The 27,666-nt window shown below is 39.0% G+C and overlaps 1 protein-coding gene across 5 annotated transcripts in view; it reads left to right on the forward strand.

Annotated features, from left to right (window-relative positions):
• Positions 1 to 27,666, forward strand: part of LOC136789443 (zinc finger RNA-binding protein-like) — a 47,317-nt gene that overhangs the window by 13,406 nt on the left and 6,245 nt on the right. For 2 of the 5 annotated variants that reach the window (XM_066989505.1, XM_066989507.1), the window contains exons 3-17: positions 786 to 1,068; positions 2,743 to 2,878; positions 3,640 to 3,858; positions 5,767 to 6,008; positions 7,014 to 7,205; positions 8,982 to 9,291; positions 11,950 to 12,137; positions 12,687 to 12,806; positions 13,771 to 13,916; positions 14,288 to 14,450; positions 16,101 to 16,306; positions 16,556 to 16,706; positions 21,033 to 21,174; positions 25,961 to 26,058; positions 26,881 to 26,976. In XM_066989505.1, the coding sequence (XP_066845606.1) occupies positions 786 to 1,068; positions 2,743 to 2,878; positions 3,640 to 3,858; positions 5,767 to 6,008; positions 7,014 to 7,205; positions 8,982 to 9,291; positions 11,950 to 12,137; positions 12,687 to 12,806; positions 13,771 to 13,916; positions 14,288 to 14,450; positions 16,101 to 16,306; positions 16,556 to 16,706; positions 21,033 to 21,174; positions 25,961 to 26,058; positions 26,881 to 26,976 (2,692 nt within the window). The remainder of the gene's footprint in view (positions 1 to 785; positions 1,069 to 2,742; positions 2,879 to 3,639; positions 3,859 to 5,766; positions 6,009 to 7,013; positions 7,206 to 8,981; positions 9,292 to 11,949; positions 12,138 to 12,686; positions 12,807 to 13,770; positions 13,917 to 14,287; positions 14,451 to 16,100; positions 16,307 to 16,555; positions 16,707 to 21,032; positions 21,175 to 25,960; positions 26,059 to 26,880; positions 26,977 to 27,666) is intronic. The other 3 variants (XM_066989506.1, XM_066989508.1, XR_010828184.1) reach the window with 2 other exon arrangements.

Consider the following 27,666-nt stretch of genomic DNA (forward strand, 5'->3'; position numbering starts at 1 on the left):
TCTTAGTAAATAGCCACATATTAATGTCCTACCTGCAAATTTTAGAAAGGCATGTTAGTCTCAGCATGTTCCTGGAAGATTGCCAGAGCTCTGGTGGAAGTCTTCTTGCTTGATCTGGCTGTCTTTTGATGATCCTTCATGCGGTGAGGCAGTGGACTTCTGTTCAAGTGGGGCCAGTATTTTATAATTGTAAACTTTTGTGGGAAAAGCCTGGTATCAGAGGTATGTTTTTAAAGTGTCTCTGCTTTAACTTTAAGAGTTCTGAGCTAATTTTCATGGAAGTCTTTACAAGCTCATAGCTTTAATATAGTTTACTGAAAAACATAATGGAAGTGCAGGTCAATAACGAGCTGTCATAGAAAAGTAGTATTTTTCTTAATTTGTCAGGTGGTTTTATTGAAGAACTAATGAAGCACTTACAAGCTTGTTGGACTTGAAAAGATAATAGTTTAAAACGTTGAATGAAAGACTTCTGTTCCACTGCTTCAGGGAGGAGGAAAAAAAAAAAAACACAAAACCAACCCACAAACCCTCTCTAAGAAGAAAGTCATTAGCCACTTGATATTTCTATATCCACAGAAACTTCAAAATGATAGTGTTTTTTTAATGTGAGTAGAAGAGAGGTAATACTAGCTATTGAAGCGTATACACAGGTAGATAGCCATTCCTGCTTTGTTTGTAGAACAGACAAATATTAATGAAATCCAGGATTTTGAAATGTCTATGTATTAGCTTAATATGTTGAATTAACCTAATTATTTACTTACTGTCTTTTTTCCATGTAGCCAGCAGCCAGCGTCAGGTGTAGCCTATTCCCATCCAACTACAGTTGCTAGCTACACTGTCCACCAGGCCCCAGTCGCTGCTCACACAGTTACTGCAGCCTATGCCCCAGCAGCAGCTACAGTTGCAGTAGCCAGGCCTGCTCCAGTAGCTGTCGCAGCTGCTGCAACGGCTGCTGCATATGGAGGCTACCCTACAGCGCACACAGCTACAGATTATGGTTATACACAGAGGCAACAAGAAGCTCCACCACCACCACCTCCTGTCACTACGCAGAATTACCAGGTATGTTTAAAAAAAAATTCTTCTGCTTAATCGTTTTTAAACTTGTATGTTAAAAGGAAGAGGCCTGTTTGGAGAGAGATTTGTTGGTACTTCAGACAGCTTCCCATTCTTGGACTGGCTTAAATGTAGTATGACAGCATCCTGTTACTGGATTGTATTCCTTCTCAGTTCATGAGTAAGTAAACTTGCAGTATAAATCAGAGTGCTACATTGATTTTGCAGCTGGAAGATTTCAGTCTGTAGAGGTCATCTTGGGACTTTCTAACATATGTCTTTATTCCTGTTCAGATTTTAGAAGAGTCAGAAGTTGCAGTTCTTCCTGTCTGTCTAGATTCACATAATACAGGTGTATATGCGCGTCAGCAATCCTAGCCCGTTGGTTTCAATCAGACAGTCTAGATGCAGAAAGAGGAGGGATTTTACATGGCCAGGTAGTTTTCCATTGGAAATGTGAGCTTTATTTGCATTTTTAACAGCTTTTTTTCTACATTAGCATTTGTTAGTCCAAGCCTTCAGTGGATATCTCTAGGCTGGTGTGTTTATGCACAAGAATTACATAAATTTTGTGGCATGGCTCATATTTAAAATTTGCATTTACTCGTGAGACAGAGGACATTGAGACAGTATGTCCCTTGTAATATTTCCTTAATATATTAGTTGTAAAATTATCAAGGCGTTATATAGATTCTAATTAGTGTTATTTTGTTTAAAAGGATGATTCTGTTGCTTTAGGTTATCAGTTCTTTTGTGCAGCTTTTAGAATTTATTACATATGGTAATGAATTGTAACCTAGGAGTCCTTCCAGTTGGGTGTATATTCACAACGTCATTAAGGTAGTCAGTTACTCAATGTATTCAGACAGAAAAGAGAGTACCCTAAATTAAAGAAAATTTCATGTCAGTAGACTTCAGCTAACGTAGTTTATGCCCTGCTACCCATCAGTTGGGCAGCTAGTTGCGCTTTACCGTAAATATGGTATGGATGAGAAAATATGTATACATATGTAGTGGTTTCCAGGCTCACCTCTTCTAAGCTTACTAGCCATCTTCTGAGTTCTGGCTGTGTTGAATGGGCTACTTGCCTTACCCTTGTAGACTAGTTATGGTTCCCTAATGGAACAGCTGATATGTCAAAAAATGAAGAAGGCTTTGAAAGTGTCACTTCCACACTCTAACAAATATAACCAAGAAAACCATTAACCATTTTTAATGAATGGATTTTTAAGGCAAATATAGGATGATGTTTGTAACCTTGTGACTTTATTGTGGTTTATAGAAATTAACATTTTGTGGAGATTGGTGTTGTTTTCTTCCTTTTTTTTTTTTTAGGAATTTGATATAGTTCCTATGAAAAACTAATGACAGTAGTTGCTTTTCAGTTATGAAATAGTTTGGAAGGGAAAATGATTTAATTAAGTAAGGTTAATTTCTATATAAAGTCTGAAAAAGACCATCAGGTTTGTATTCTGGCCAGAAGTATTTGTAAACATTTAATTTCTTTAATGCATATATCTATGTATATTGTCTCTATAAATAATTTCTAAAACTATCTCCTTTAGTGTAGACTAGAAGGAAATATATTGTTTTTATTTTTTGACTCTGGTAATGAGCTTTATTACTCCAGATGCCTATTTTAAGGAGAAAATTGCTGTTTTCTTCTTTGAAAATTTTTAGGATTCCTATTCTTATGTTCGATCTACTGCCCCAGCTGTAGCTTATGACAGCAAACAATACTATCAACAGCCAACAGCAACTGCTGTGGCTGCTGCCCAGCCTCAGCCTTCAGTAGCTGAATCGTACTACCAGACAGGTGGGTTGCACGCTTCCAACTCCTGTCATTATACAGTGTGGGTACTACACTAATACCTTAAAAATATGTCTTTGAACACGTCACGTTACCCAGATTTTAGTTTTCTCACGTAATCCTTGATAATGTGTAGAAGAATATGCTACATCTAGAACTTGAATGTTATTGCTGTAACTTTATTTGGATAACTGGATGTTGCTGTAACTATCTTTGAATTTTGGATTGTTATTAAATGCACACAAAACATACTTCTAGGCAAATGTTTTGCTGATTTGTCTAGAAAGTTTGCTGAACTGTGCAAATAGTCAGTGGTGGGTTCAGATGATAATTTGGTTAGACTTTATTTGTAATTCTGCGGTTACTTAATGATGTATGTAGTTATTATTGGTATCATGACTGCTGCAAAGCGTAAGTCTTTTATGTTAATGAGAAGTAATATGAAGGTTTAGATGTTCTTTAGCTTAGTGTATTCCAGTAAAAACTGAATTTGAAGGTTATTTGAGAACATGACAGCGTAGTTGAAAAAAATCTGAGGCTTACTAATGTGACCTGAGACATAATTACACAGTTGTGTGTTTTTTACACAATGTATAACCATAACTGTTAAAATAATACTAATAAAGGAACCAACCAAAAAAACACCTCTCCTTGTTATGTTTAATTCCCAGAATGTTGTTAGGTATCATTAAGCATTACTTAATATGGTTTACACTTCATTCAACTAAAGCCTATGTTTGTATACTTCTGTTTTCTATCCTCATTAGCTCAGAAAGCAGGATATAGTCAAGGGGCAGCTCAATATACTCAAGCCCAACAAACACGACAAGTGACGGCTATAAAACCTGCAACCCCAAGTCCAGCAACAACTACATTTTCTATATATCCAGTATCCTCTACTGTACAGCCAGTAGCAGCTGCAGCTACTGTTGTTCCATCCTATACTCAAAGTGCAACGTACAGTACAGCAGCAGTTACTTACTCTGGTAAGAGTTGTGTGTATTATGCTGCTGGGATCTTTGTCACGGAAGATTACAGGTGTTCAATGTCACGGAAGATTACAGGTGTTCAATTGCATCATAGTCTACTGAGAAGCATCAACCAGTTGCATCAAAATGTTTTGCAAGTATAATGATTTATCTTTAAAAGAGTTTTGATGCTTAAGTATGCCTATTTTGTTACATGTGAAAATATAGCAAGTATTAGCATGCCTATGTACATGGTGTTTTGTGACTTTCTGTGAGTTTTGGAGAGAAAAGATGGGGGAATAGAAAAAAATGGAGAGACATCCACACAAATAAAACCCAGGGAAACTGGAAGAGAGCATGATGCTATCAAACAACAGGGAGAACCAATCCAATATAAATCTTGTAATTTTGGGTTCTCTTGGCCCAAAATGGGAGGAGAATGGGTACTAAACAAACAAACAAAAAAACACTTTAAACATTAGAATCCAAAACCTAGTTAAAGGTGAAAAGAAACGTCAGGTTTATGGCCAGATAGTGATCAACTGGCATGTTATAGCTACCTTGAAATTTTTTGGTTTTCTGCTTAAAAAGGGATTTTAAAGGGACTTCCTTGAAAGAGAACCTGATCAGAGAATTAAAATAGTTGAACCAGTAGATGTAATAAGTTCATGGGAAAACTGTCTCAAAGGTATGAAAGCCTGGTTTCCTTGATTTATTCAGCTTTGATACTAGAAATCAAGGAGTGCATATCTAGGGTGTGCTGCAGAGGTTTTAGCAGACAATTAGCTTTGCGTTAAAACAATTTAAATCACTGAAGTAGAATGTAATAATAGCACTAGCAGTTCTATCTTTTGTATTCATTTTTTTGCCTTCCTCTACACAATTTGTCCTCCTTTTCATTTTGGATCTTGAACAATAAATCCGGTTCCAAAAGACTATTCCATTTGGCCTTTGAGAAACATTTTGTTCTTGTTATGTCGTGAACATGAGCCAACAGCATGCCCAGGTGGCCAAGAAGGCCAACGGCATCCTGGCTTGTATCAGGAATAGTGTAGCCAGCAGGACCAGGGAGGCAATCGTCCCCCCATACTCTGCTCTGGTGAGGCCGCACCTCGAGTCCTGTGTTCAGCTTTGGGCCCCTCACTACAAGAAGGACATGGAGGCCCTGGAGCATGTCCAGAGAAGGGCCATGAAGCTGGTGAAGGGCCTGGACCACAAGTCCTATGAGGAGCGGCTGAGGGAACGTGGGTTGTCTAGTCTGGAGAAGAAGAGGCTCAGGGGAGACCTTATTGCTCTCTACAACTACCTGAAAGGAGGTTGTGGGGAGCTGGGGGTCGGCCTCTTCTCGCAGATAACTAGTGATAGGTCGAGAGGGAATGGCCTCAAGTTGCGCCAGGGGAGGTTTAGGTTGGAAATTGGGAGACATTTCTTCTCAGAAAGAGTGGTCAGGCATTGGAATGGGTTGCCCAGGGAGGTGGTAGAGTCACCGTCCCTGGGGGTGTTTAAGGAAAGGTTGGACGTGGTGCTTAGGGACATGGTTTGGTGGGTGACGTTGGTAGTAGGGGGATGGTTGGACCAGATGATCTTGGAGGTCTTTTCCAACCTTAATGATTCTATGAATCAGTCTTGCCAGATGTACCAGGAATTTTCACATATTCTTTAGGGATGATTTGATATATCCAGCAATATAACTATGTGTCTGCGAAGATGTCCAAAAAAAAAGATACAAGTGGTATGCTATGTATTTGTGATATTTGTGTACTGTGAAACATCAAGAAAAACTTGGACTATGTAACAAGATATCAATAAATTGTTTATATCCTGCCCCCCACCTCTGTTACGCAGTGTGCTTGTAAGTAGTGTTATGTAATTGATACATGATGTACTATACAGTGATGTAATATTTATTTTATTTTGATCTTTGAGGTACCTCTTATTCTGGCTATGAAGCTGCTGTGTATTCAGCTGCATCATCCTATTACCAGCAGCAGCAGCAACAGAAACAGGCAGCAGCAGCTGCTGCTGCTGCAGCAACAGCTGCTTGGACAGGGACCACCTTTACAAAAAAGGCACCGTTCCAAAATAAGCAACTGAAAGCAAAACAACCTCCCAAACCACCCCAGATCCACTACTGTGATGTTTGTAAGATCAGCTGTGCTGGACCACAGGTACTTGTATTATGTAATATTCTGCTATATGTTTTCGTCATAATTTCTTCAGAAAAAAATGACCCCTTTTAGAATACTTGTTAAATCTTAAGGAGCTGATTCTGCAGTTTTATTAAAGGAATAATTAAATGAAAGTCTGTGCTATTATAGTTACTACGTGAAGACAAAAGATGCATCCTGTTAGCTTGTACAGAGAAGCTTTGACAATACTTTGAACTACAGAAGTATTATAAACTATTAATTTGATTTGCTTTTTTAGCATAGCAAACTTCTTTAGAAAACACTTTTTTTCAAAACTACTTAATTATATACATTTTGTGAATGGTAAGCCTGAAAATTTATTTTTCATGGTATTCTGTCATCCCAGTTTAGTTTCACAGTGGGTACGAGTGTGTAAATTGTAGACATTAAGTCATGTAGTATCTGTGTGTGTTTGACTCAACAGTTCTTTAAGTCTATCATTATTTCCCACCCTGTCTCTCTAGGTTGTCAGTGATGGTATAGGAGCAAATCTCAACTTCTGCATTTCATTTTCACCACAGCTTTTTGTGCTACCTTATTTTGAATCAAATTTTTAGCTCTCGGGATACACTTAATCAGTGTCATTATGCAGGTTGAGGAAAATTCAAAATCGAGAATAATTCAATGTTTCAATGTTTCAATAATTCAACTGCAACTGAGATACAGTTTTGTGATCATCTCAAGTTTTCAATATTAATATCTTTTGAACTGTAGTTGATTGAGGAAGTGAGCGGGTAGGGGAGGAGAACCCAGGTTGTATTACTTCTAAAAGTGGAATTCTGGTGGTGGTGAAGAAAATTTCTTGTTCTTACAAATGGCCTGTTTATGCCTTAGAGCATGTCATATAAAATAAATGTTCAAAGTAGGAAGTAGTTCTTATACAAAGCATGTATTTTATGTTATGGTCTATTCTCCATGTATTCACTTGAAAGATAAACAAGCAGTACAAAGGTAGCTTACTGTGTGTATTATTTATTTAATTAGACTTATAAAGAACACTTAGAAGGCCAGAAACACAAAAAGAAAGAAGCAGCATTAAAAGCTTCCCAGAACACCAATAACAGCAGCACATCTGCTCGTGGATCTCAAAATCAGTTGCGCTGTGAGCTTTGCGATGTGTCTTGTACAGGAGCAGATGCATATGCTGCCCATATCCGTGGAGCAAAACATCAGAAAGTAAGAGCCTTCTTTGTTCTTATTACACAAGTCAGTTGTATATTTTTCCCATCATCTTAGAGGGGAGAAAATAAGCAGAAACAATATAGTTTGAATAATTTCATTTTAAAATGTTTATTTCTGCTTTTTGTTTCGAATGTAACTTTAAGCTTGCTATTAGAAGGGCATTGTCGGGAGAAAGGGGGAAAAATACTGCTGCTGCATCAATAAGAAGGGGATGTATTAGGGAAAGTATGGAAATTCTAGCATGAAGGTGTAGAATAAGGTGGGGAAAAGAGTCAGTGAAGACATGTAGTAACATGCTTGTCTTCAGTAACTCTTTCCAAGGCTTTTCTTGGTAGTCAGCTTACTTGCTTGGTGCTGTGAAGTTCACAGTGCGCTTTGAAATGCTGTAAGCTGAGTCAGTGCCAAGGGACAGGACAATTATGCATCACACCTTGGCATTTCTTGCAAACAAAATTTGGTATATGGGAGCACAGAACAGTGCACTGTAGTAGTAGGCTTCATAGTGTGTGTTTTGGAATACTTTGGGTAAACATGCTTTCCCTACTGTCTGGGTGCAGGTATGTAGGTATTCTGGACAGAAGACTCGGTCTTCACTGTGAACCCCTGTGACCCGTGTTTTGAATTTGGCCATAAATAGAATAGCACTGCAGTGTGTGTTTATATATTACAGATTTTCTTCATAACTTGGGCAAGATTAATGTCAGTAACAAATACAGTATTAATATTCAGCTTTTACAGCTCTTACCTTTCTAACCCAGAGCACTGTACAAAGTGGCATCAGTAACATCATTCCTATTAAAATAAATAAATCTCACAACGCACCTAAAAGTTTCCTCAATATAATTTTTGTTAGTGCAAGAACAAATATAATTGAGATGTGTCTAGTGTTTTTTCATAAATACGTTGAGCCATTAATTTTTTTGTGGTGTCCCTAGTAATTGGATAGGTATATGGAGTGTGGTATGTTATCTTCATACATGCGGATGTAGCTTTCTTTTCCCTATAGGTAGTGACTATCTACTGCTAATTTAGGTTGTCATCTGTGTAAAACTAAAATCTCAAAGAAATCTATTACTTTGGTACACTATGAAGAATCTTGTGCGTTCTACTGCAGAAGTCATTTTGAAGAGTTGCTTAAACTTGAATTTATAGTCTGTATTCCAATGGGGGGAATATGATTTACTTCAAAAAATAAAAAGCAAAAACCCAAGAAGCGTATGTATACTGTTGTATATGTATTATTGTTGTCTACACTTTTGCATTAAAGGTGTGCTAACAGATGTCTTTATTGCTACTTTCAAATCTTTCCCAATCTTTAGCTTTCATTTTGCATGTTTAGTTTTTATGGACTGCTTGTATTCCTTTTTCAGGTGATGGTCAGCTCTTTCAAAAAAGTAGTTTAATGTATTATGCTTTTTGAAGAGAAGAAAAAGTAACCAGGCAGCAAAACAGCGACATGGAAACATTTTGAGCAAAATTCCTCCTTCAGTTTTACTGGCCTTTCAGTTTATTGGCTATCTCATCCATGTAGCTTTTGGAGTAAATACTGAATTTGCGATGGAAATAAGCAATCTGAGACGACAATTAACGATTTGCTTGTTACATATGACAGAAACTTCTACATGTTCATCTTTTTTTGCCAAGATCACTTTTTATTTTTATTTTTTCGACGTTATATTTGTTTGTGTTACAGCCTCCATAACCTATAATAAGTTCATTTTTTTCTAGTTGTCCTAGAGAGAGTATATGAATTTCTCTTTATTCTTATAGGTAGTAAAATTGCACACAAAACTTGGCAAACCCATTCCTTCAACTGAACCAAATGTGGTTACCCAGGCTACTTCCTCAACATCCACATCTGCTTCCAAACCAGCTGCATCTGCTTCAAACATATCAACTATATCAACTAGCAGCAGTACTGTGAACTCCTCTGTTGCATCCTGTGCAGTGAAAATTCTTACTACCGTGTCAAGCACACCACTTAACACGGCGTCCAGCAACAAAACATCTTCAACTGCTGCTAATATAGCCGTAAAGAAAACATCTACACCGAAAATAAACTTTGTTGGCAAGTACAGAAGTCAGTCTTCATTTTGAAACCTAACCTATTCCATATCTTTTTTTAAAGATCTTAGTTTAGCAAATACAAATGTATTGAGTTAACTATGCATGAGTAATTACTGATAGGTGAAAATAAAAATGCGTATAAAAGTTCTGCTTCATAATTTATGGTACAAGTCGATGGGGCTGGATGGGATCCACCCGAGGGCACTGAGAGAACTGGCGGAAGAGCTGACCAAGCCCCTTTCCATCATTTATCAGCAGTCCCGGCTATCGGGGGAGGTCCCAGTTGACTGGCGGCTAGCAAATGGGACGCCCATCTACAAGAAGGGCTGGGGGGTAGACCCGGGGAACTATAGGCCTGTTAGTGTGACATCAGTGCCAGGGAAGCTCATGGAGCAGATTATCTTGAGTGTCATCAGGCGGCACTTGCAGGGCAAGGCGGCGATCAGGCCCAGTCAGCATGGGTTTATGAAAGGCAGGTCCTGCTTGATGAACCTCATCTCCTTCTATGACCAAGTGACACGCTTAGTGGATGAGGGAAAGGCTGTGGATGTGGTCTTCATTGGGTTAAACACTGGCTGGATAGCCGGGCCCAAAGAGTCATGGTGAATGGAGTCAAATTCAGTTGGAGGCCGGTCACTAGTGGAGTCCCCCAGGGCTCAGTACTAGGGCCAGTTCTCTTTAACATCTTTATCAGTGATCTGGATGAGGGGATCCAGTGCACCCTCAGTAAGTTTACAGGTGACACCAAGTTAGGTGCGTGTGTCGATCTGCTCGAGGGTAGGAGGGCTCTGCAGGAGGATCTGGATAGGCTGGACCGATGGGCTGATGAGGCCAACCGTATGAGGTTCAACAAGGCCAAGTGCTGGGTCCTGCACCTGGGGCGTAACAACCCCAAGCAGTGCTACAGGCTGGGAGATGAGTGGTTGGAAAGCTGCCTGGCAGAGAAGGACCAGGGAATACTGGTTGATAGTCGGCTGAATATGAGCCAGCAGTGTGCTCAGGTGGCCAAGAAGGCCAACAGCATCCTGGCTTGTATAAGAAGCAGTGTGGCCAGCAGGTCCAGGGAAGTGATTGTCCCCCTGTACTCAGCTCTGGTGAGGCCTTACCTCGAGTACTGTGTTCAGTTTTGGGCCCCTCACTACAGGAAGGACATGGAGGTGCTCGAGTGAGTCCAGAGAAGGGCGATGAAGCTGGTGAGGGGTCTGGAGAACAAGTCTTCTGAGGAGCAGCTGAGGGAGCTGGGGTTGTTCAGCCTGGAGAGGAAGAGGCTCAGGGGCGACCTCATCGCTCTCTATAGGTGTGGGAAAGGAATTCGCAGGGAGCTTTGTGCTGTTTCACATGTCCCTGAGTTAGAGATAATGAGGAGAACTGCGGTAGAACCAGAAACTTGAGCAAGGTCGAGATAAAGTAAATTGGCTACAGTGTTAAAGATGAGCTTTGGGCAGTGGCCAATTGCTGGCTGGCTTAAGGCGCGTGTCTGAGGGTCTCTAACCAATTGTAAGACAGATTCGGGCATGTGGACAGTGCGTGGGGCTACGGGGAAAGTATATGTAGCGGTGAAAAATGGCAATAAACGGTCTCCTGTTCAAGAGCCATCAGGAGTCGGTGTCTTGCATCCCTTTATATAGGTACCTTAAAGGAGGCTGTTGCAAGGTGGGGATTGGTCTGTTCTCCCACATGCCCAGTGATAGGACGAGGGGGAATGGGCTAAAGTTGCCCCAGGGGAGGTTTAGGTTGGATATTAGGAAGAACTTCTTTACCAAAAGGGTTGCAAATCATTGGAATGGGCTGCCCAGGGAAGTGGTTGAGTCACCATCCCCGGAGGTCTTTAAAAAAGACGTTTAGATGTAGAGCTTATTGATATGGTTTAGTGGAGGACTTGTTAGTGTTAGGTCAGAGGTTGGACTTGGTGATCTTGGAGGTCTTTTCCAACCTAGATGATTCTGTTTTCTATCCTGTTGTCTCCACCTGACTTTTCCTGGAGGCTTCTTCCTCCTTCTTAAGAGTGTTTTGTTTTCTTACATAGTAGCTGATGGAGTGTTGCAGTTTATAGTCCAGTTGGTCCTAATTTCAGTTTACAGCCTGGACTTCTGTGGCAGACAGGCAGTTGATTACTGGGCAGCTGAAACATCCTTGTAACAGTGGAAGCGTAAAGTGGAAACTTTTTGAAATTAGCATGATAGACATATAGAGATGGGAAGTAGATGTTCTGAAATAAGCTGTTCTCCTCTCAAAGGAAAAACCTATGCAGTTACAACATTGAGAGCATATTACCTTTGTTAATACACAAATTATATGGTTTTCAAATATGTTTTTGGATCCATTTAAAAAAAATAGAGATTATTAAAATGTCTTTGTTCCTTTCGGTCCTGTTTCTTTTGAAAAAGCATGCAAGTGAATGATGAAAATTACGTAAAGTAGTAGGTTTTTGTGCTAAAATAAAAAGATAATACTAAGTGCTTTAAACAAACTTGAATGTTTTCAAACTTTTATTTATAAAAAAAACCCAACACTTATATTTTAAATATGTTTAAGTTTTAATTAGTTTTAAAAGACTGATAAAGCTTTGGCCAGAACATTGATACTTGCAAATAAACTCTTCAGTCCGTACATCACGTGTAATCATGTTTGCATTTTATGGAAGTTAAAAAATTTTAATTTTAATATGTAGGTGGTAATAAGCTTCAGACAACAGGAAGTAAACTTGAAGAAATGAAATCAGCTGAAAGTGTTAAAACAACTCTTGTTGCCACGGTACAAACACAGGAAGTAAAACCAGCAACTGAACCAGTGACTCCTGCGACTCTTGCTGCCCTGCAAAGTGATGTACAGCCAGTGGGCCATGACTACGTGGAGGAGGTATCGATGCAAAAATGTGTATTATTTTAACTATTTCAGTGAAAAATTGTTCATTATGAAAGAAGGCATTACACCTGCAAAGGCTTGTGCATATATTCACATTTTTGGATTGTATATGTTTTGAACTGAGTGGCGGACTCTTCACGTTGGTGTTATGAGACGTGGATCAAGTCAATAGGATCAGAATCTGATGTAAATCTTTCATTATTTTTCATTATTTGAGTTTTTTTTAATTTTTTAAAATTTTCATTATTTTTGGTTTGCTATTATTAATTTCTGCTCAGTATGTTCAGGTTGAAGTTTAAAGCTGTGTGCTCATTGGAATGGAAGAACTCGGTTCGTTATGGAGCACAGTGGTGTCTCTGGCAGAATTGAAAGCTTGCTTTCTTTCGGTTACTGTGTGAACTTTTTAGTATGTGTTAAGATGAATAGACATTATCCAGTGTCACTGAATTAAATTCATTTTTACATCATTTTTGGGTTTAAAACAAAAATAGCAACAACAACAAAAAAAACACAAAAACAATTGTGTTAAAATTTATTTTCCAGGTAAGAAATGATGAAGGAAAGGTGATCCGCTTTCACTGTAAACTTTGTGAATGCAGTTTTAATGATCCAAATGCCAAGGAGATGCACTTAAAAGGGAGGCGGCACAGACTTCAGTATAAGGTTAGTAGAAATGTTTATGCTTCTATCTGAAAATCCATCAGATTGTCAGTTAATTGAACAGTCTTACATTTAAAGAATAGCCAAACTAAGTACTCTGAGTAAACAGCACATTAAAGAAGGTAGAGAAATATATTGATTTTCTTTGGAGTATAGTCTTCAAAGCAGTAATGCAGACTATGAAACTGCATTTTGATTTTGTTTGTTTTTAAACATTTTGAATGTTGCTTTTGGGAACCTTTGCAACATTAAAATATGATACAACATATGCAAGCAACAATAGGTTCTTTTATGTTGTTTACCATTAATTTCAAGCAGTGTAATAGAATAGTGCTTAATGTTTTTGGCAGGATAGACCACACAAACCTTCTGTGGAGACATTTGAGAAATGAGCATTGGAGCTTTTTTTCCAGTCATGAGTGGAGAGCCACCTGTATTGATATATGCTGTGCATTTTGATTATTATGAAACAATGTAAGAAGAATCTACTGTGGTCTCAGGAGATGTAATGGGCCTGTGTAATCATGAAAGGGATGAAAAAAGAGAATTGCTAGAAAAATGTGTTCAGTAACTCATGGTTATACAGCTGTATGAGGTACCTTTCAGGAATTAGGGTGTCAGGAAGCACACGGTAGTTGAGAGGAAATGTTTTTTCAGGCTACAGATTAGTCACCTGGCTACAGAATGAACAGCAAATTACTTGGTCTTTCATGTAACATTTTCATCTTAAATTACTTTGTTCCTGATGTAGGTAAAGAGGGGATTCATGCTATTTGTAATATGTTATTTCTTTAAAATACTGGACACGATTTTCTTCAACTACTCATTCAGTGTAGTTCTAAAACTGCATTTTACTTCCCTTGATTTTATTGTAGACAAGTAGTGTGTGTTAAACATTCCAGGAAAAACTCTGTAAATTTGAGATGACGAGGAAAACCAGCATTTCATTCATTTTTTTCTGAACTAGAAAAAAGTAAACCCAGATTTACAAGTAGAAATAAAGCCCAGTATTCGAGCAAGAAAAATTCAAGAAGAAAAGATGAGGAAACAGATGCAGAAAGAAGAATACTGGAGAAGGCGAGAAGAGGAAGAACGCTGGAGGATGGAAATGAGGTAATGCATTGTTTTATCAGTAAATGAGACAAAGCTGAAGTCGGATTAAAACTAACTCTGCTTCTGTAGTTAGTTCTTTTGAATGATGTGGGAACTCTGTACTGTCTTGTTTTAAATTAAATTGTCATTAACTCACTGGGATTTGCGTTTGCTGGTCTTCGAGCCCTCTGAGGAATGTGGACTTACTAGAATTATTTTGCTATAAACAGACTCCCTTTCAAAAAGCCATTCATTTTTACTTACCCTCTGGAATTCCCTGGTATTTGCACAATTACTAGAAACGAGTTAGTGAGGACATCCAAGAATTCATTTAGAATGTTTCGAAGTACTAACAGCTATGTAAAGAGAATGCTTTGTTTCATGCACTTCAGGCGATATGAAGAAGACATGTACTGGAGGAGAATGGAGGAAGAGCAGCATCACTGGGATGACCGTCGCAGAATAGCAGATGGAGGATATCCTCATGGTCCTCCAGGACCTCTAGGCCTGCTGGGAGTTAGACCAGGAATACCTCCTCAGCCCCAAGGACCAGCTGTGAGTTTCTTAACTTGAGGGGAAAACAATGAAATCTTACTTACCAGGAGGCACAGTTAAGGACTGTAAATTATTCAGTGCTGAGTTGTCTCCATCCTTTCTTAATAAAGGATTCGTAAAGGTTAAGAAAAAATTATATGCTAATGAAATTATGTAGATGAACCTTTCTTCCAAAATAAGTCCACTTAATATGACAATAAGATGCCTCGAAGACAAATACTGACGCTTCTGAAATACAAGTCTTTCTGGATTTGTGTATTACTTTTATTTAATTGCATTATACAACGTTATTTTCTTGATCTTTAAAGGTCCCTTCTAACTCAAACCATTCTATAATTGTGGACAAATATATTGGGTTAAAAGTGGTTGGATCATGAGTCCCAGAGGATAATGGTTAGTGGTGGGTACTACTCTCCTTTGAGGTTGGTAACAAGTAGAGTACCACATGGGTTTATCCTAGGATTTGTCTTGTTAGTACCTTATCAGTCATCTGAAAGGTGATGGAGTTTAGTGCGTGCTCATCAGGTTTGCTGCTGACATGAAACTTAATCGGCTCAGGGTGGGGAGAAGAATCTGTACCTTTAAGGACAGGGCTTCTGTCCAGATAGACCTAGGCAAGCTGGAGGAATGGGTTGACAGGAGCTTTACACAATTCTGCAAGGACAAATAGCTAGTGCTGCACTTGGGCAGGAGTAACCCATTGCACTGGTGAAGGCTGGGAAGTGACAGGCTGGGTAGTAGCCCTACAGAAGGGAACCTGGGGATCTTTGCAGAGAACAAGCTGAATATGAGCCAGCAATGTGCTCTGACAGCAAGGAACACCAACAGTATCCTGATTTGTATTAACAGGAGCATAATCAATAGATGATGGGAAGCAGTCAGCTTTCATTAGACCCAAACTGCAATACTGCATTCAGTTTAGGGCTTTCTAGTACAAGAAAGATATTGATAAATCATAGCAGGTTCAGTGTGGGGTCACCAGAATGACTGGGGACTGCAGCATGTGTGCTGCATGGAGAGACAGGGATCTTGCCACTTTCAGCCTGGAGAAGAGAGAGCTTCAGTAGGTCCTAAGAGCCTTCTAATGTCTGTGCCTTAGAAAGACAATGGAGCCGGGTTCTCTGTAGTGGTGAGAGCAAGATAGAGCCAGCTTAAGCTGAGATGAGAAGTTCAGACTGAATACAGGAAGTAACTTTTTCACAGAGACGTTGTGCAGCCTCCATCTTTGGTGTTTTTTCAAGACGTGACTGGATAAATCCCTAAACAATGTGATCTGATCTTATAGCTAACCGTGGTTTGCACAGGAAGCTGGAATAGAGACCTCCTGAGGCCACTTGCTATTTGAATTCTTCTTTCTCTGAAAGCAACTATAGATACTTTATTTTGCAGCAGTGAATAAGTATGCAAGTATTTAGCGGTTAATGAAAAGACAATAGATACTTATTTGGGAGAGAGGAGTACTTTGGATCTGTGGATTTCATAATTTGTTTTATTTCCACAGTTTCTTCAGACATGATTGTTTGTGAGCAGTGTAAGTTGTTAAGGACATCTCAGTTCATGTTTTGTTACATTTCAGTCATTTGAGGCTTGAATATTCTATGAATTTTGAAGTGTTCCCACATTTCAGAAATACACTTTATCTCTGTTTAGCCTCTACGCCGCCCTGACTCCTCTGACGACCGCTACGTGATGACCAAACATGCGGCAATATATCCAACAGAGGAGGAACTTCAGGCAGTCCAAAAAATCGTTTCTATTACTGAGCGTGCTTTGAAACTTGTTTCTGACAATATGACTGACCATGAAAAAAACAAGAGCAAAGAGGGAGATGATAAAAAAGATGGCAGTAAAGACAGGTATTTTTATTTTTTTAAAGAAATGTGTCTTTTGTTTCTAAAATCATCTTATGTTTTTCCTTGTACTGTTCTCAGTGCTTCCAAGGATCCTATTCTCTTTAAGTTTTTATACAGCAAATTTGGATTAGGACTGTGTCCTCAAGAGTATGTGGAGTATTCCTATTTCATTTCATTTTTCTATCTTCAGGACTGGCATTTAAAATAATATTAAAACCTTAAAGCAACTTCTAACTGTAATTTACTTCACAGAGCTTTGAAAGGAGTTTTACGGGTAGGCGTTTTGGCTAAAGGTTTGCTGCTCCGTGGAGACAGAAATGTCAGTCTTGTTTTGTTGTGTGCTGAGAAGCCTTCAAAGACTTTACTCAGTTGTATTGCTGAAAGTCTTCCCAAACAACTTGCAGTAAGTAGAGTTTAGATTCTTTCATCTGATTTTTTTTGTAAAGATACTTAAAAAAAAAAAAAAAAATCTGTCCTCAAGTCATATGTCTGCAGGGCTGACAGCTGCATTCCATAGCTCAAGTTGAGTTTCTTTTGTTTTTCTGGGTGTTTCCATCTGAATTCAGTGACCACACTGCATGTTTTGCTTTCTGTACATTGTGTTTACTAGTGTCTAGGTGTTTATGCTAGTGGTGTAGGATCAATCATTGTTTAATAGAGTTCATTTAATTGGAAAATATATAAATAATAGAATAAATGAATAGAAGAAATGCAAATTAAATGAATAGAATAAATGAGTAGAAGATGACTTTCTATTGTCCAGTTACCACCAGTGACAGAGGTAATTTGTGCAGTGTTATAGAAAGCTTACTGCCTGAAGGTCAAAGTTCTCCATTAATGCCAGTGTGTTTCCAGTATGTATGCTTCATAGTTCCACAGTTAACAAATTAAGTCTTGTTGCTTTTTAATGTGGTACCGTTCTTAAAAGTTACCAAAAAAGTCTTAAACCATTCAGTGGAACTCATATAAACTATTTGCTATATTTCCATAAGAAATGTGTAAAAGTCTTTAACTCCATTGCTCCCTACTGAAATAAAGCCTACCCACCTTCATTATAGAAAGGTTGCTTGTAGCATCAGTGTTTCAGTACAGTCTGGTAAATTGCTTGGCAAAATCAGTGGCATGGTAGAAGCATTAGCAGGATCAGATTAATTAGGAAATAATCTTGGGTCCTGCTCAAAGTAACAAAGCAAGAAAAGCTAAAAATTGCACATCTTGGTCTGTCTTTGTGGAGAACTGACTTCTAGTTTGTGAAAGGAGATGACAGAGGTGCCTACAGCATCCTCTTGAGATAATTAGAAGTATTAAATCACTAGCAAGAACCAATTCAGAATAACCACCTTGTTATTCTTATGTTTTCCCCTGCTGTTTATCTTGCTCTTTGTTCTCACCTCAGGATGTTGCGACAGCCAAGTAGAGAATGTGCCTAGCAGTACGCAACCTATAAGTGAGAGCTGGAAGGAGGGGAACTGCTGCAGCTTTGTGCTTTTTAAAGACTCGTATGTTTGAATAGGAAACATACCCAGTAGCCGTTTCAAGTGGCACTGAAGCTTTTCTTTATTTTAAATGCTGTTCATTATCTACACTAATGCACGCAGCATGGGTAACAAACAAGAGGAGCTGGAAGCCATCGTGCAGCGGGAAGGCTATGACTTGGTTGCCATCACGGAAACGTGGTGGGACCACTTTCATGACTGGAGTGCTGCAATGTCTGGCTATAGGCTCTTCAGAAGGGACAGGCAGCACAGAAGGGGTGGTGGTGTGGCTCTCTATATTAGAGAGTGTTTTGATGTTGAGGAATTTGAGGCTGGGAATGATAAGGTTGAGTCCCTATGGGTTAGGATCAGAGGGAAGGCCAACAAGGCAAGCATCCTGGTGGGGGTCTGTTATATACCGCCGAACCAGGATGAGGAGACGGATGAGGAGTTCTACAGGCAGCTGGCAGAAGCCGCGAAATCGTCAGCGCTTGTTCTCGTGGGGGACTTCAACTTCCCAGACATATCCTGGAAGCACAACACAGCCCAGAGAAAGCAGTCTAGGAGGTTTCTGGAGAGCATGGAAGATAGCTTCCTGACGCAGCTGGTTAGAGAGCCTACCAGGGGAGGTGCCCCGCTAGACCTTCTGTTCACAAACAGTGACGGACTGGTGGGAGATGTGGTGGTCAGGAGCTGTCTTGGGCAGAGTGACCACGAAATGGTAGAGTTCTCTGTTCTTGGCGAAGTCAGGAGGGGGACCAGTAAAACCGCTGTCTTGGACTTCTGGAGGGCTGACTTTGAGCTGTTCAGGACACTGGTTGGCAGAGTCCCTTGGGAGGAGGTTCTGAAGGGCAGATGAGTCCAGGAAGGCTGGGCACTCTTCAAGAAGGAAATCTTAATGGCTCAGGAGTGGTCTGTCCCCACGTGCCCAAAGACAAGCTGGCATGGAAGAAGACTGGCCTGGCTCAACAGAGAGTTGTGGCTTGAGCTTAGGAGAAAAAAGAGGGTTTATGACCGTTGGAAAAGAGGGCGGGCCACTCAGGAGGACTATAAGGATGTTGCGAGGCTGTGCAGGGACAAAATTAGAAAGGCCAAAGCTCATCTGGAGCTCAATCTGGCTACTGCTGTTAAAGATAAAAGAAAATGTTTTTATGAATCCATAAACACGAAAAGGAGGACTAAGGAGAATCTCCATCCTTTACTGGATGCGGGGGTAAACTTAGTGACAAGAGATGAGGAAAAGGCTGAGGTGCTTAATGCCTTCTTTGCCCCAGTCTTTAGCGGCAAGACCAGTTGTTCTCTGGATACCCAGTACCCTGAGCTGGTGGAAGGGGAGGGGGAGCAGGATGTGGCCCTCATAATCCACAAGGAAATGGTTGGCGACCTGCTACAGCACTTGGATGTACGCAAGTCGATGGGGCCGGATGGGATCCACCCAAGGGTACTGAGAGAACTGGCGGAAGAGCTGACCAAGCTGCTTTCCATCATTTATCGGCAGTCCTGGCTATCAGGGGAGGTCCCAGTCGACTGGCGGCTAGCAAACGTGATGCCCATCTACAAGAAGGGCCGAAAGGTATACCCGAGGAACTATAGGCCTGTTAGTTTGACATCAGTGCCAGGGAAGCTCATGGAGCAGATTATCTTGAGTGTCATCACGTGGCACTTGCAGGGCAAGCAGGCAATCAGGCCCAGTCAGCATGGGTTTATGAAAGGCAGGTCCTGCTTGATGAACCTCATCTCCTTCTATGACCAAGTGACACGCTTAGTGGATGAGGGAAAGGCTGTGGATGTGGTCTACCTTGACTTCAGTAAGGCTTTTGACACCGTTCCCCACAGCATTCTCCTCAAGAAACTGGCTGCTCATGGCTTGGACTGGCGTACACTTCGTTGGGTTAAAAACTGGCTGGATAGCCGGGCCCAAAGAGTCGTGGTGAATGGAGTCAAATCCAGTTGGAGGCCGGTCACTAGTGGAGTCCCCCAGGGCTCAGCACTAGGGCCAGTCCTCTTTAACATCTTTATCAATGACCTGGATGAGGGGATCGAGTGCACCCTCAGTAAGTTTGCAGATGACACCAAGTTAGGTGCGTGTGTCGATCTGCTCGAGGGAAGGAAGGCTCTGCAGGAGGATCTGGATAGGCTGGACCGATGGGCTGAGGCCAACCGTATGAAGTTCAACAAGGCCAAGTGCCGGGTCCTGCACATGGTGCACAACAACCCCAAGCAGAGCTACAGGCTGGGAGATGAGTGGTTGGAAAGCTGCCTGGCAGAGAAGGACCTGGGAGTACTGGTTGATAGTCGGCTGAATATGAGCCAGCAGTGTGCTCAGGTGGCCAAGAAGGCCAACAGCATCCTGGCTTGTATAAGAAGCAGTGTGGCCAGCAGGTCCAGGGAAGTGATTGTCCCCCTTTTACTTGGCTCTGGTGAGGCCGCACCTCGAGTACTGTGTTCAGTTTTGGGCCCCTCACTACAGGAAGGACATGGAGGTGCTCGAGCGAGTCCAGAGAAGGGCGACGAAGCTGGTGAGGGGTCTGGAGAACAAGTCTTACGAGGAGCGGCTGAGGGAGCTGGGGTTGTTCAGCCTGGAGAAGAGGAGGCTCAGGGGCGACCTTATCGCTCTCTATAGGTACCTTAAAGGAGGCTGTAGCGAGGTGGGGGTTGGTCTATTCTCCCATGTGCCCGGTGATAGGACGAGGAGGAATGGGCTAAAGTTGCGCCAGGGGAGGTTTAGGTTGGATATTAGAAAGAACTTCTTTACTGAAAGGGTTGTTAGGCATTGGAATGGGCTGCCCAGGGAAGTGGTTGAGTCACCATCCCTGGAGGTCTTTAAAAGACATTTAGATGTAGCCCTTAGTGATATGGTTTAGTGAAGGACTTGTTAGTGTTAGGGCAGAGGTTGGACTAGGTGATCCTGGAGGTCTCTTCCAACCTAGACGATTCTGTGATTCATGTTAAGTAATTTACTTGGCGTATGAATTTCCTTTATGGGTAGTTTTCCCTTTTCTTTTGCATGCTTGGTGACTGCTTTGTATTTTCATTAATGATTTGGTAACAGTAAGTCCACAGATCTTTGTACGTCTGTATGTTTATATATATTTTTTAATTGCATATACTGTGGCTTTTATGAATACAGAGGTATCTGCTGCTTATGATTAATACTGCATTTCTGTCTTTCTGTTTAAAAAGACTATGTTGAAGTCCATTTTCTTCTCCATACTTTTCTTGGTGCTAATAGAAATCTGTTTCCCAATATTTAGGTAATAAGTCCTGAGAAATACGATATCAAGTGTGCAGTCCCAGAAGCAGCAATAGTTTTAAATTCATGTGTGGAACCCAAAATGCAAGTTACTATCATGCTGACATCTCCAGTCATTCGGGAGGAGAACATGAGGGATGGAGGTTGGGAAGTTGTTGATGATGTTACTTCTTTCTTATGTATTTTATATGCTTATCTATTCTACTTAAGATGGCATTAAGGTCCTGGAAGGTAACATGCTGGCACAACTAATACCGATTGAAACCTTGTTTTTCAACAACCAGTCTCAGTAGTCAACAGTTGGTTAAAAATAAGTGCTTATATGTTGCATTTATTTAACTTTTTTGAAATTGTAACTTTATGTCCAACCTCAGCTTTCTGGAAAAGGTACAAACTTGACTATTTTTTCCCCTCTTATAAAATTACTTAAAAACTAGGTATTTTACAGCAAATGGCTATAAACTGGCTTTGTAGAGCAGTCTTGCCCTAAGATAAAGATTGTATCCTTTTAGAAAATCAAATCATATGGTCTTGGATTTAAACTGGATCAGTATTACCATCACTTACACGTTCCATTTATCAGTACCACTTAAAATACACTCGTGTAATAATTTTGATGGTAATGGTGCTTCTAACCTTAAAAGACAGTGTGATTTTTTTCCAGCTCTCTGAGGTTGCTTTTTGGTCTGGAGTGCTTTTTGAGTATATTTAAGCTCCTGGCATTACAATCAGTCTTCTATCCAACTGGCGAACCCAGACTAGTACAGTAAGAAATGGCTTTGTCATTGAGCTGAAGCAGAAGGTGGAGCTTATAAATCAATTTACATTTCTGAAGTCCACAGTTTCTCTGGTGCCAGCAGTGTTGCTTTAGGGGCTGTTCTGTAACACTTTCAAAGCTTCAGAAGCTTTTAAGCCAACAAGCATGATTAATGTCTGAAGTACATTGGTTCTTTTTGTTTACGGGTCAGATAAAATTAACTTTTGTTTCCTTTTAATCCTGTATTTTCATGGTTGAAAGACATCATGGCAAACAGAGTTCTGGTGTATGACAATGAACCTACAAATAGGAAATCAGGTTATCTTAACGTTTTTCATGCAGGTTTAAAAAAAATGTGTTTATGTATGCATGTGCTTGTGTATATACATATTTATATAAGCCACAGCTTTTTATTTCATCTCATCATTACATGTCCTCTAAAATACTTGAGGTTTTATACTGCATTACTAAATGTTCTGTAGCTGTGACTAGTGCATCAAAAGCAAACTGTGTTAACAGAGTCATCCTATGTAATCAGAATAAATTCAAGATGCATTCTGTAGTTTGGATGACTTCTGAAGAGTATTTGAGTACTTTGTACATGATTTTTAAGCTGCGCGCATCATACCTAGCTATAAATGCTTTGTACATTTACTGTCACACCCAACCAATACTACTTGGTTTTTGGCAATCTTAAGTGTTACACGACTCTTGGTTTGTTTGTGCTGAATCAGACTTCGTATATTGCTTAAGTCCATAAAGAATACTTTCACTTAAAACCTTTGATTATTAAATTAGATTTTTTTTATTAGATTATTAAATTAGATTAATCATTAAAAGAAGTTAACCTGAAAATGTTAATTTCTTAGTGTACTGTGCAAAAGTGCAGTATTGATTCCTGCCACAATTTCAATTGAATTGTTTTATCTAAAATTTTATGATGTGGACTAAAAATAAATTTCAAATGCCTACAGTTAATCCCTTAATTTATGCCTCCTAAAGGAAACAAATATGGTTTTTTTGTCTGACCCACACTTGAGTTAAAATGATCGTTATGAGTTTATTCACTGCTGAATACAGTACTGCCTCTAGGCAAGCCAAATCATTAGATTTCTCTTCAAGACACTGAGCAGTGTAAAATGGATCTGCAGTAAAGTTTGCTCTTGAAACGAGAAAATACAAGACTCAATTGCAAATTATTGCAGCAAAGATGGCCTTATTATGAAGACTGCTTCTTATTTGCTGTAGAGTTAACAAGTATATGTGTGTGTGTTTTTTCTTGCTGCAGCTTCTCATGCTCTGTGTCTTACAATGGTTTAAAGTTTTCATTTTTTTTTTAGCTCGCTTGGGGAACTAGTTCAGGTGATAAGGAAGGCTTTACCAGAAGAACCAGTTTGAATAAAGATGAGACTGAGACTTGCACGTGGAGTAGAATTGTGTTTGATGTGTAATAATCCAATTATATGATAAAAGGATAAAAAAAAAAACACGAATAGTGTGAAATAAAATTGTTAACCGCATAGCTACTGTTCCTTACAGTGTTGTGCATTTGACAGTTTCCCAAATCTGATATGTTCAAAGTGATCTAACCCCTGCTGTGGAATCTTTCCTTCAGCAAACAAAGTGTACATATTTATAAACGCATATGTGTGCGCATGTGTTTTTTCTATCCTTAGCTAACAGCCCTGGTCCAAAGCCTTCTAGCAGAGGGACTTGATTCCTGTCAGGGGTTGCTGCCAAGACATCGGAAGGATTTTTGACCAAGGTTTTCTAAAGCTCAGTGTCACACCTGCCATACTTTATAAAGGAGGGGGGTTTGGATGCATAGTCCTAGCATCTCCTGTTTCTTTGTGTTTGGCTTTTTTTTTTCCTTTTAATCTTTGCCTTTCTCTTAGAATTAAGCAGTGTTCACACTAGTTTTGAAATAGTTGACTGGGTAATATGTATTTTGCATAATAAAACTTACCAAAATTAATATACCTGTTAACTTTTAATGAAGAAGTAGTGTGGACACAGCATGTATAACTGAAGATTAACCCCTTATATTTAGGCTAGTAATAAATATGTAGGGTGAGAATTCATGATTGTGTTTTGTAGATTAATTCAGTTTTGTTTTTTAGCTTTAACAGGGTGGTAGGTTAGGAGTCTGAACTTAGTTAAATAGTCTTTAAGGGGTTAATCCTAAAATGTAAAACAGATGCAAAAATCCACAGAATAAATATTACAAGAGTTCCCTTATGTTTTTTTTTCAGTCAATATATTCTCTGTTCAGTAGGTGCCTTGGCAACTTGTGACTTTTCAGTCGTTTTTAGTTTCAAGGGTATTCATATGATTTCTATTAGTAGTAGTACACTTTAGATTGACGTTTCCAGCACTAAGTGCACTTCTGTGTGCTTGCAATGTAGTAGTTTTTAGTAAAATTATTTTCCAAATTGAAGTTTTTGAGACCCAGAAGTCAAGTAATCAAAGATTTAAATTATATAGTGAATTATTGTGATAAAAATTTGCAGTGCACCTATCTTGTATTGGTTTGTGTTGACTTCTTTTTGTTGTTCCTTTTTTTTTGTTTGGAGTTTTTTGATTTTGTTTTAAATGAACCACTTTAAATGTCTTCATTTGCTCTGTAAATGCTTTGTTAGTTTCTTCTTTCCACTTTAACATATGGTCCATAAGTCTGAGTATCTTTGAGAGAAGATAACCATGTTCTTTGCAACTTGGTTCTTATTTTGAAATCCTTCTCTTTTTAACCCTGTGCAGAGCAATAAGAATATCATATAAAAATGCCTAAATCTAGTACCTTAGATTAAATTCAGTTATAATACTGGAAAATTGTAGCACCGTGCTCATTTACAGCTTTTTTGCTCTCAGTATAGTAAAGTATCCTACTGTTCATTATATATTTGTATATAAGTATATGGCAGCTTCAGAGCTGTCTCTGCAGCATCCCTAAAATTTTCTCCATGTTGGCCTGTTTCATAAGTCTCTCTGTTTTTTTTAATTTGGTTCTCTGACTTAACCTAAATTTGTATCTTGCTGCAATAAACCATATAGTTTCACACAGTCAATTGCTGTGAAATAAGTACCATTGAGAGGTGGCTTTCCATTTTTTCTTATCTGGTATATTACCAGTCATGCTACCGTTTTTTTGTGTTACTAGTCACAATAACCATTTTCATAAATAATAAAATAAAGATATGTTAAAGCTGATTACTGCATCATATCCTTATAATTTTAAGTAACCTGAAAATACCATTTCAGATTGTTCAGTGGTTCCTGTTTTGTTGTTGATTAAACCAATTCTAAAATGATCTTGTGGTCTATTCTATTTAGCTAACAAAGCAGTCAGCTTGGTAACTTAATTAAATCATTTTCTGAATATTTAATATATGAGATCTTCTATATTTTCTTTCAGACATTCTGCTTTTGTTTTTTATACTATTCCTTGCTTTTCTTTTTCCTGCTGAATCTTAAGTAAAGCAGTCCCCTTTCAGATCTTTCTTTACATCCAAAGTTATATTGGAGCACATATATTATGGGTTGAGGAATTTGGCTAAGAGGGGATACTAGAAGGTAGTGGAACTCAGTAATATTGAAGAGCATTTCAGATTCCTTTAATTAGCTTTTAAAGCAAAATCATTGCATTCTAAGGTTAAGGTATAATAAAAATAACATAATTACTAAGCATCTAGTGCTTTTGAGATTTGTTATACTTCTTTTGAGGACTAGGTCCCAAATAACAGGTAGCAGTTAAAATATGCAAGAAACTAAGATTTAATATTACTACTTGGTTAAAGTGGATTTTTGTGTTCCTTCTGTCTTGTGTTCTCTGTGCTGGTGCACTGTGTCCAACCATCCTTCCTTCCCTATTTAATTTTAGGGGATATGTATTTTTCCAGTGGTAGCTTAAATAAAGAAGCACTAAGCATTGCATTATCTGCAACGCATTTGAAAATAACCTGAGAGCTAAATAAAGTTTATTATGCTCTTGATCTTCATGCTGGGTTGGTACCCTAATCCTAATTGAATACCTTGTATGGAACATTTTCACCTGTTGTTCAAAGGTTTAAACTTCAAATGGCATGTGTGACATTGAAGCTACTTTCAGGAACTGTCTTGCTCACCTGGTCAAACACCCATTCCTCACTGCATTTTGCCAATTCAATCCATTTTAGATGTAACCTCGGGTATGGTGAAAGACCCACCGGACGTCTTGGACAGGCAAAAATGCCTTGACGCTCTGGCTGCTCTACGCCACGCTAAGTGGTTCCAGGTTTGGAACGTCATTTTACTTTCTTCTTGTAGCCTTATGAGAGATTAGTTCAGTTGCAACATAAATGTTTAATTGTGTGAAAACACTCAGCGTTGTTTATGCTACTAATACTTATTATTTTTCTGGTCCCTAAATTTAAATGTAGAAAGTTGAGTATGGAGGAACTGCTTTATGCAGTTAATTGCTCATTTGACATGATTTTTTTTTTCTGGTCATTGAGAAGGCGATGTTGAAAGTTTGACTCGCTTGGGGTGATCATATGTTGTATATTTGTTATATATTCCATAAGGCTGCAGAGTAACTTTGCTTTAAATGATGGAATATGTGTTTAAAGCTTTGTGTTTAGATTTAAGACTTTTTTTCCTATTTCTTTAAGTGCATTAAGTGTAGGGAATGAAAGGTGAGAAGCAACTGTTTGGCTTAGTGACTTTGCATTCTGGCAAAGGCACGATAAAGAAACCAAACAGATTTCCTTGACCTTTCAGTCTCTATACCTATTTCTTAGACCTTTAGTTCATCCTTTTTATTTCTAATATAGAAAGATACTGTATTTATTGTTATAAGTGAACATAGGTCAAAGTGTACAGGGGATCAAGAAATGTTATTCTTGTATAACCTGTGCACTTTGACTTTTACAACCTTAAATTACTAACCCTGTATAAAATACTGCTGTAAATGGCAGCTCACGGAATAAACTTGTAGAATGATTTGTATCAATCTTGTATCTGAGCTTCCATTGAACAGTGGTGTTTTAGTCTTTCAACAAGGCCTATTTGCTGTAGGTGCTGGGATTGATTAATTTGATTTTGTATTGCTCTCAAGGCTAGAGCTAATGGTCTGCAGTCCTGTGTGATTATCATACGTATTCTTCGTGACCTCTGTCAGCGTGTTCCAACTTGGTCTGATTTTCCAAGCTGGGTGAGTAATGCTCTTTTTGAATAAGTCTTTTCAATACATGTGGTACTACAAGTAGGGCACTGGAAAGTGTTACTGCAGTTAAATGTAGACTTTTTCAAGAAGTAATATGCTTTCTGTGCTTGTATTTACAGGTAAAGTAGAGAGTCTCTCTAAAAACTTAATTTTCTGAAATTTAGTCATTTGGAGCTGGATTTTTTTTTCCAAAAGAATTTTCTTGTTCTTTTGAGTTCTTTGTGCTTAGCATCCTTATTCTAGATTTTAGGTGTTGCTTTTTTAACTGTACATAAAGAAATATTTTTTTTTACCACCTACTGGTGGTTAGAAATTCCTTGGGTTTTACTGAAATTGATTTAAAGTGATGTCAGCTGTGCCCAGATACCTCCGTGATAACAAAAAGGTTACTTAAAGTAAAAGAACAAATCACAGTAATTCCTGTGATTGTTAATGTGACCCTTCTGCGAGATGAAATACCACAGTACTAGTCAGTGGATGTGTCAAAATTAGTATCTTTAATCAGTGTCACTTAGAAAAAGATCTCTAGGTTCAACCCGTTTACTTCTGATAATTCCTGCAGCTGAGCATTCTTCAAACATTCCTTTTGCATTGACTGTTTTAAAAGATGCTCTTCAGGAATGTAATTTGTTTTCCAATCTGTGGACCAGCCAAAATTAGTCTGAAAGAAAATTTCAG

Source organism: Anser cygnoides, unplaced genomic scaffold (assembly GCF_040182565.1).
Source record: "Anser cygnoides isolate HZ-2024a breed goose unplaced genomic scaffold, Taihu_goose_T2T_genome scaffold_45_1, whole genome shotgun sequence".
NCBI classification, from domain to species: Eukaryota; Metazoa; Chordata; class Aves; order Anseriformes; family Anatidae; genus Anser; species Anser cygnoides.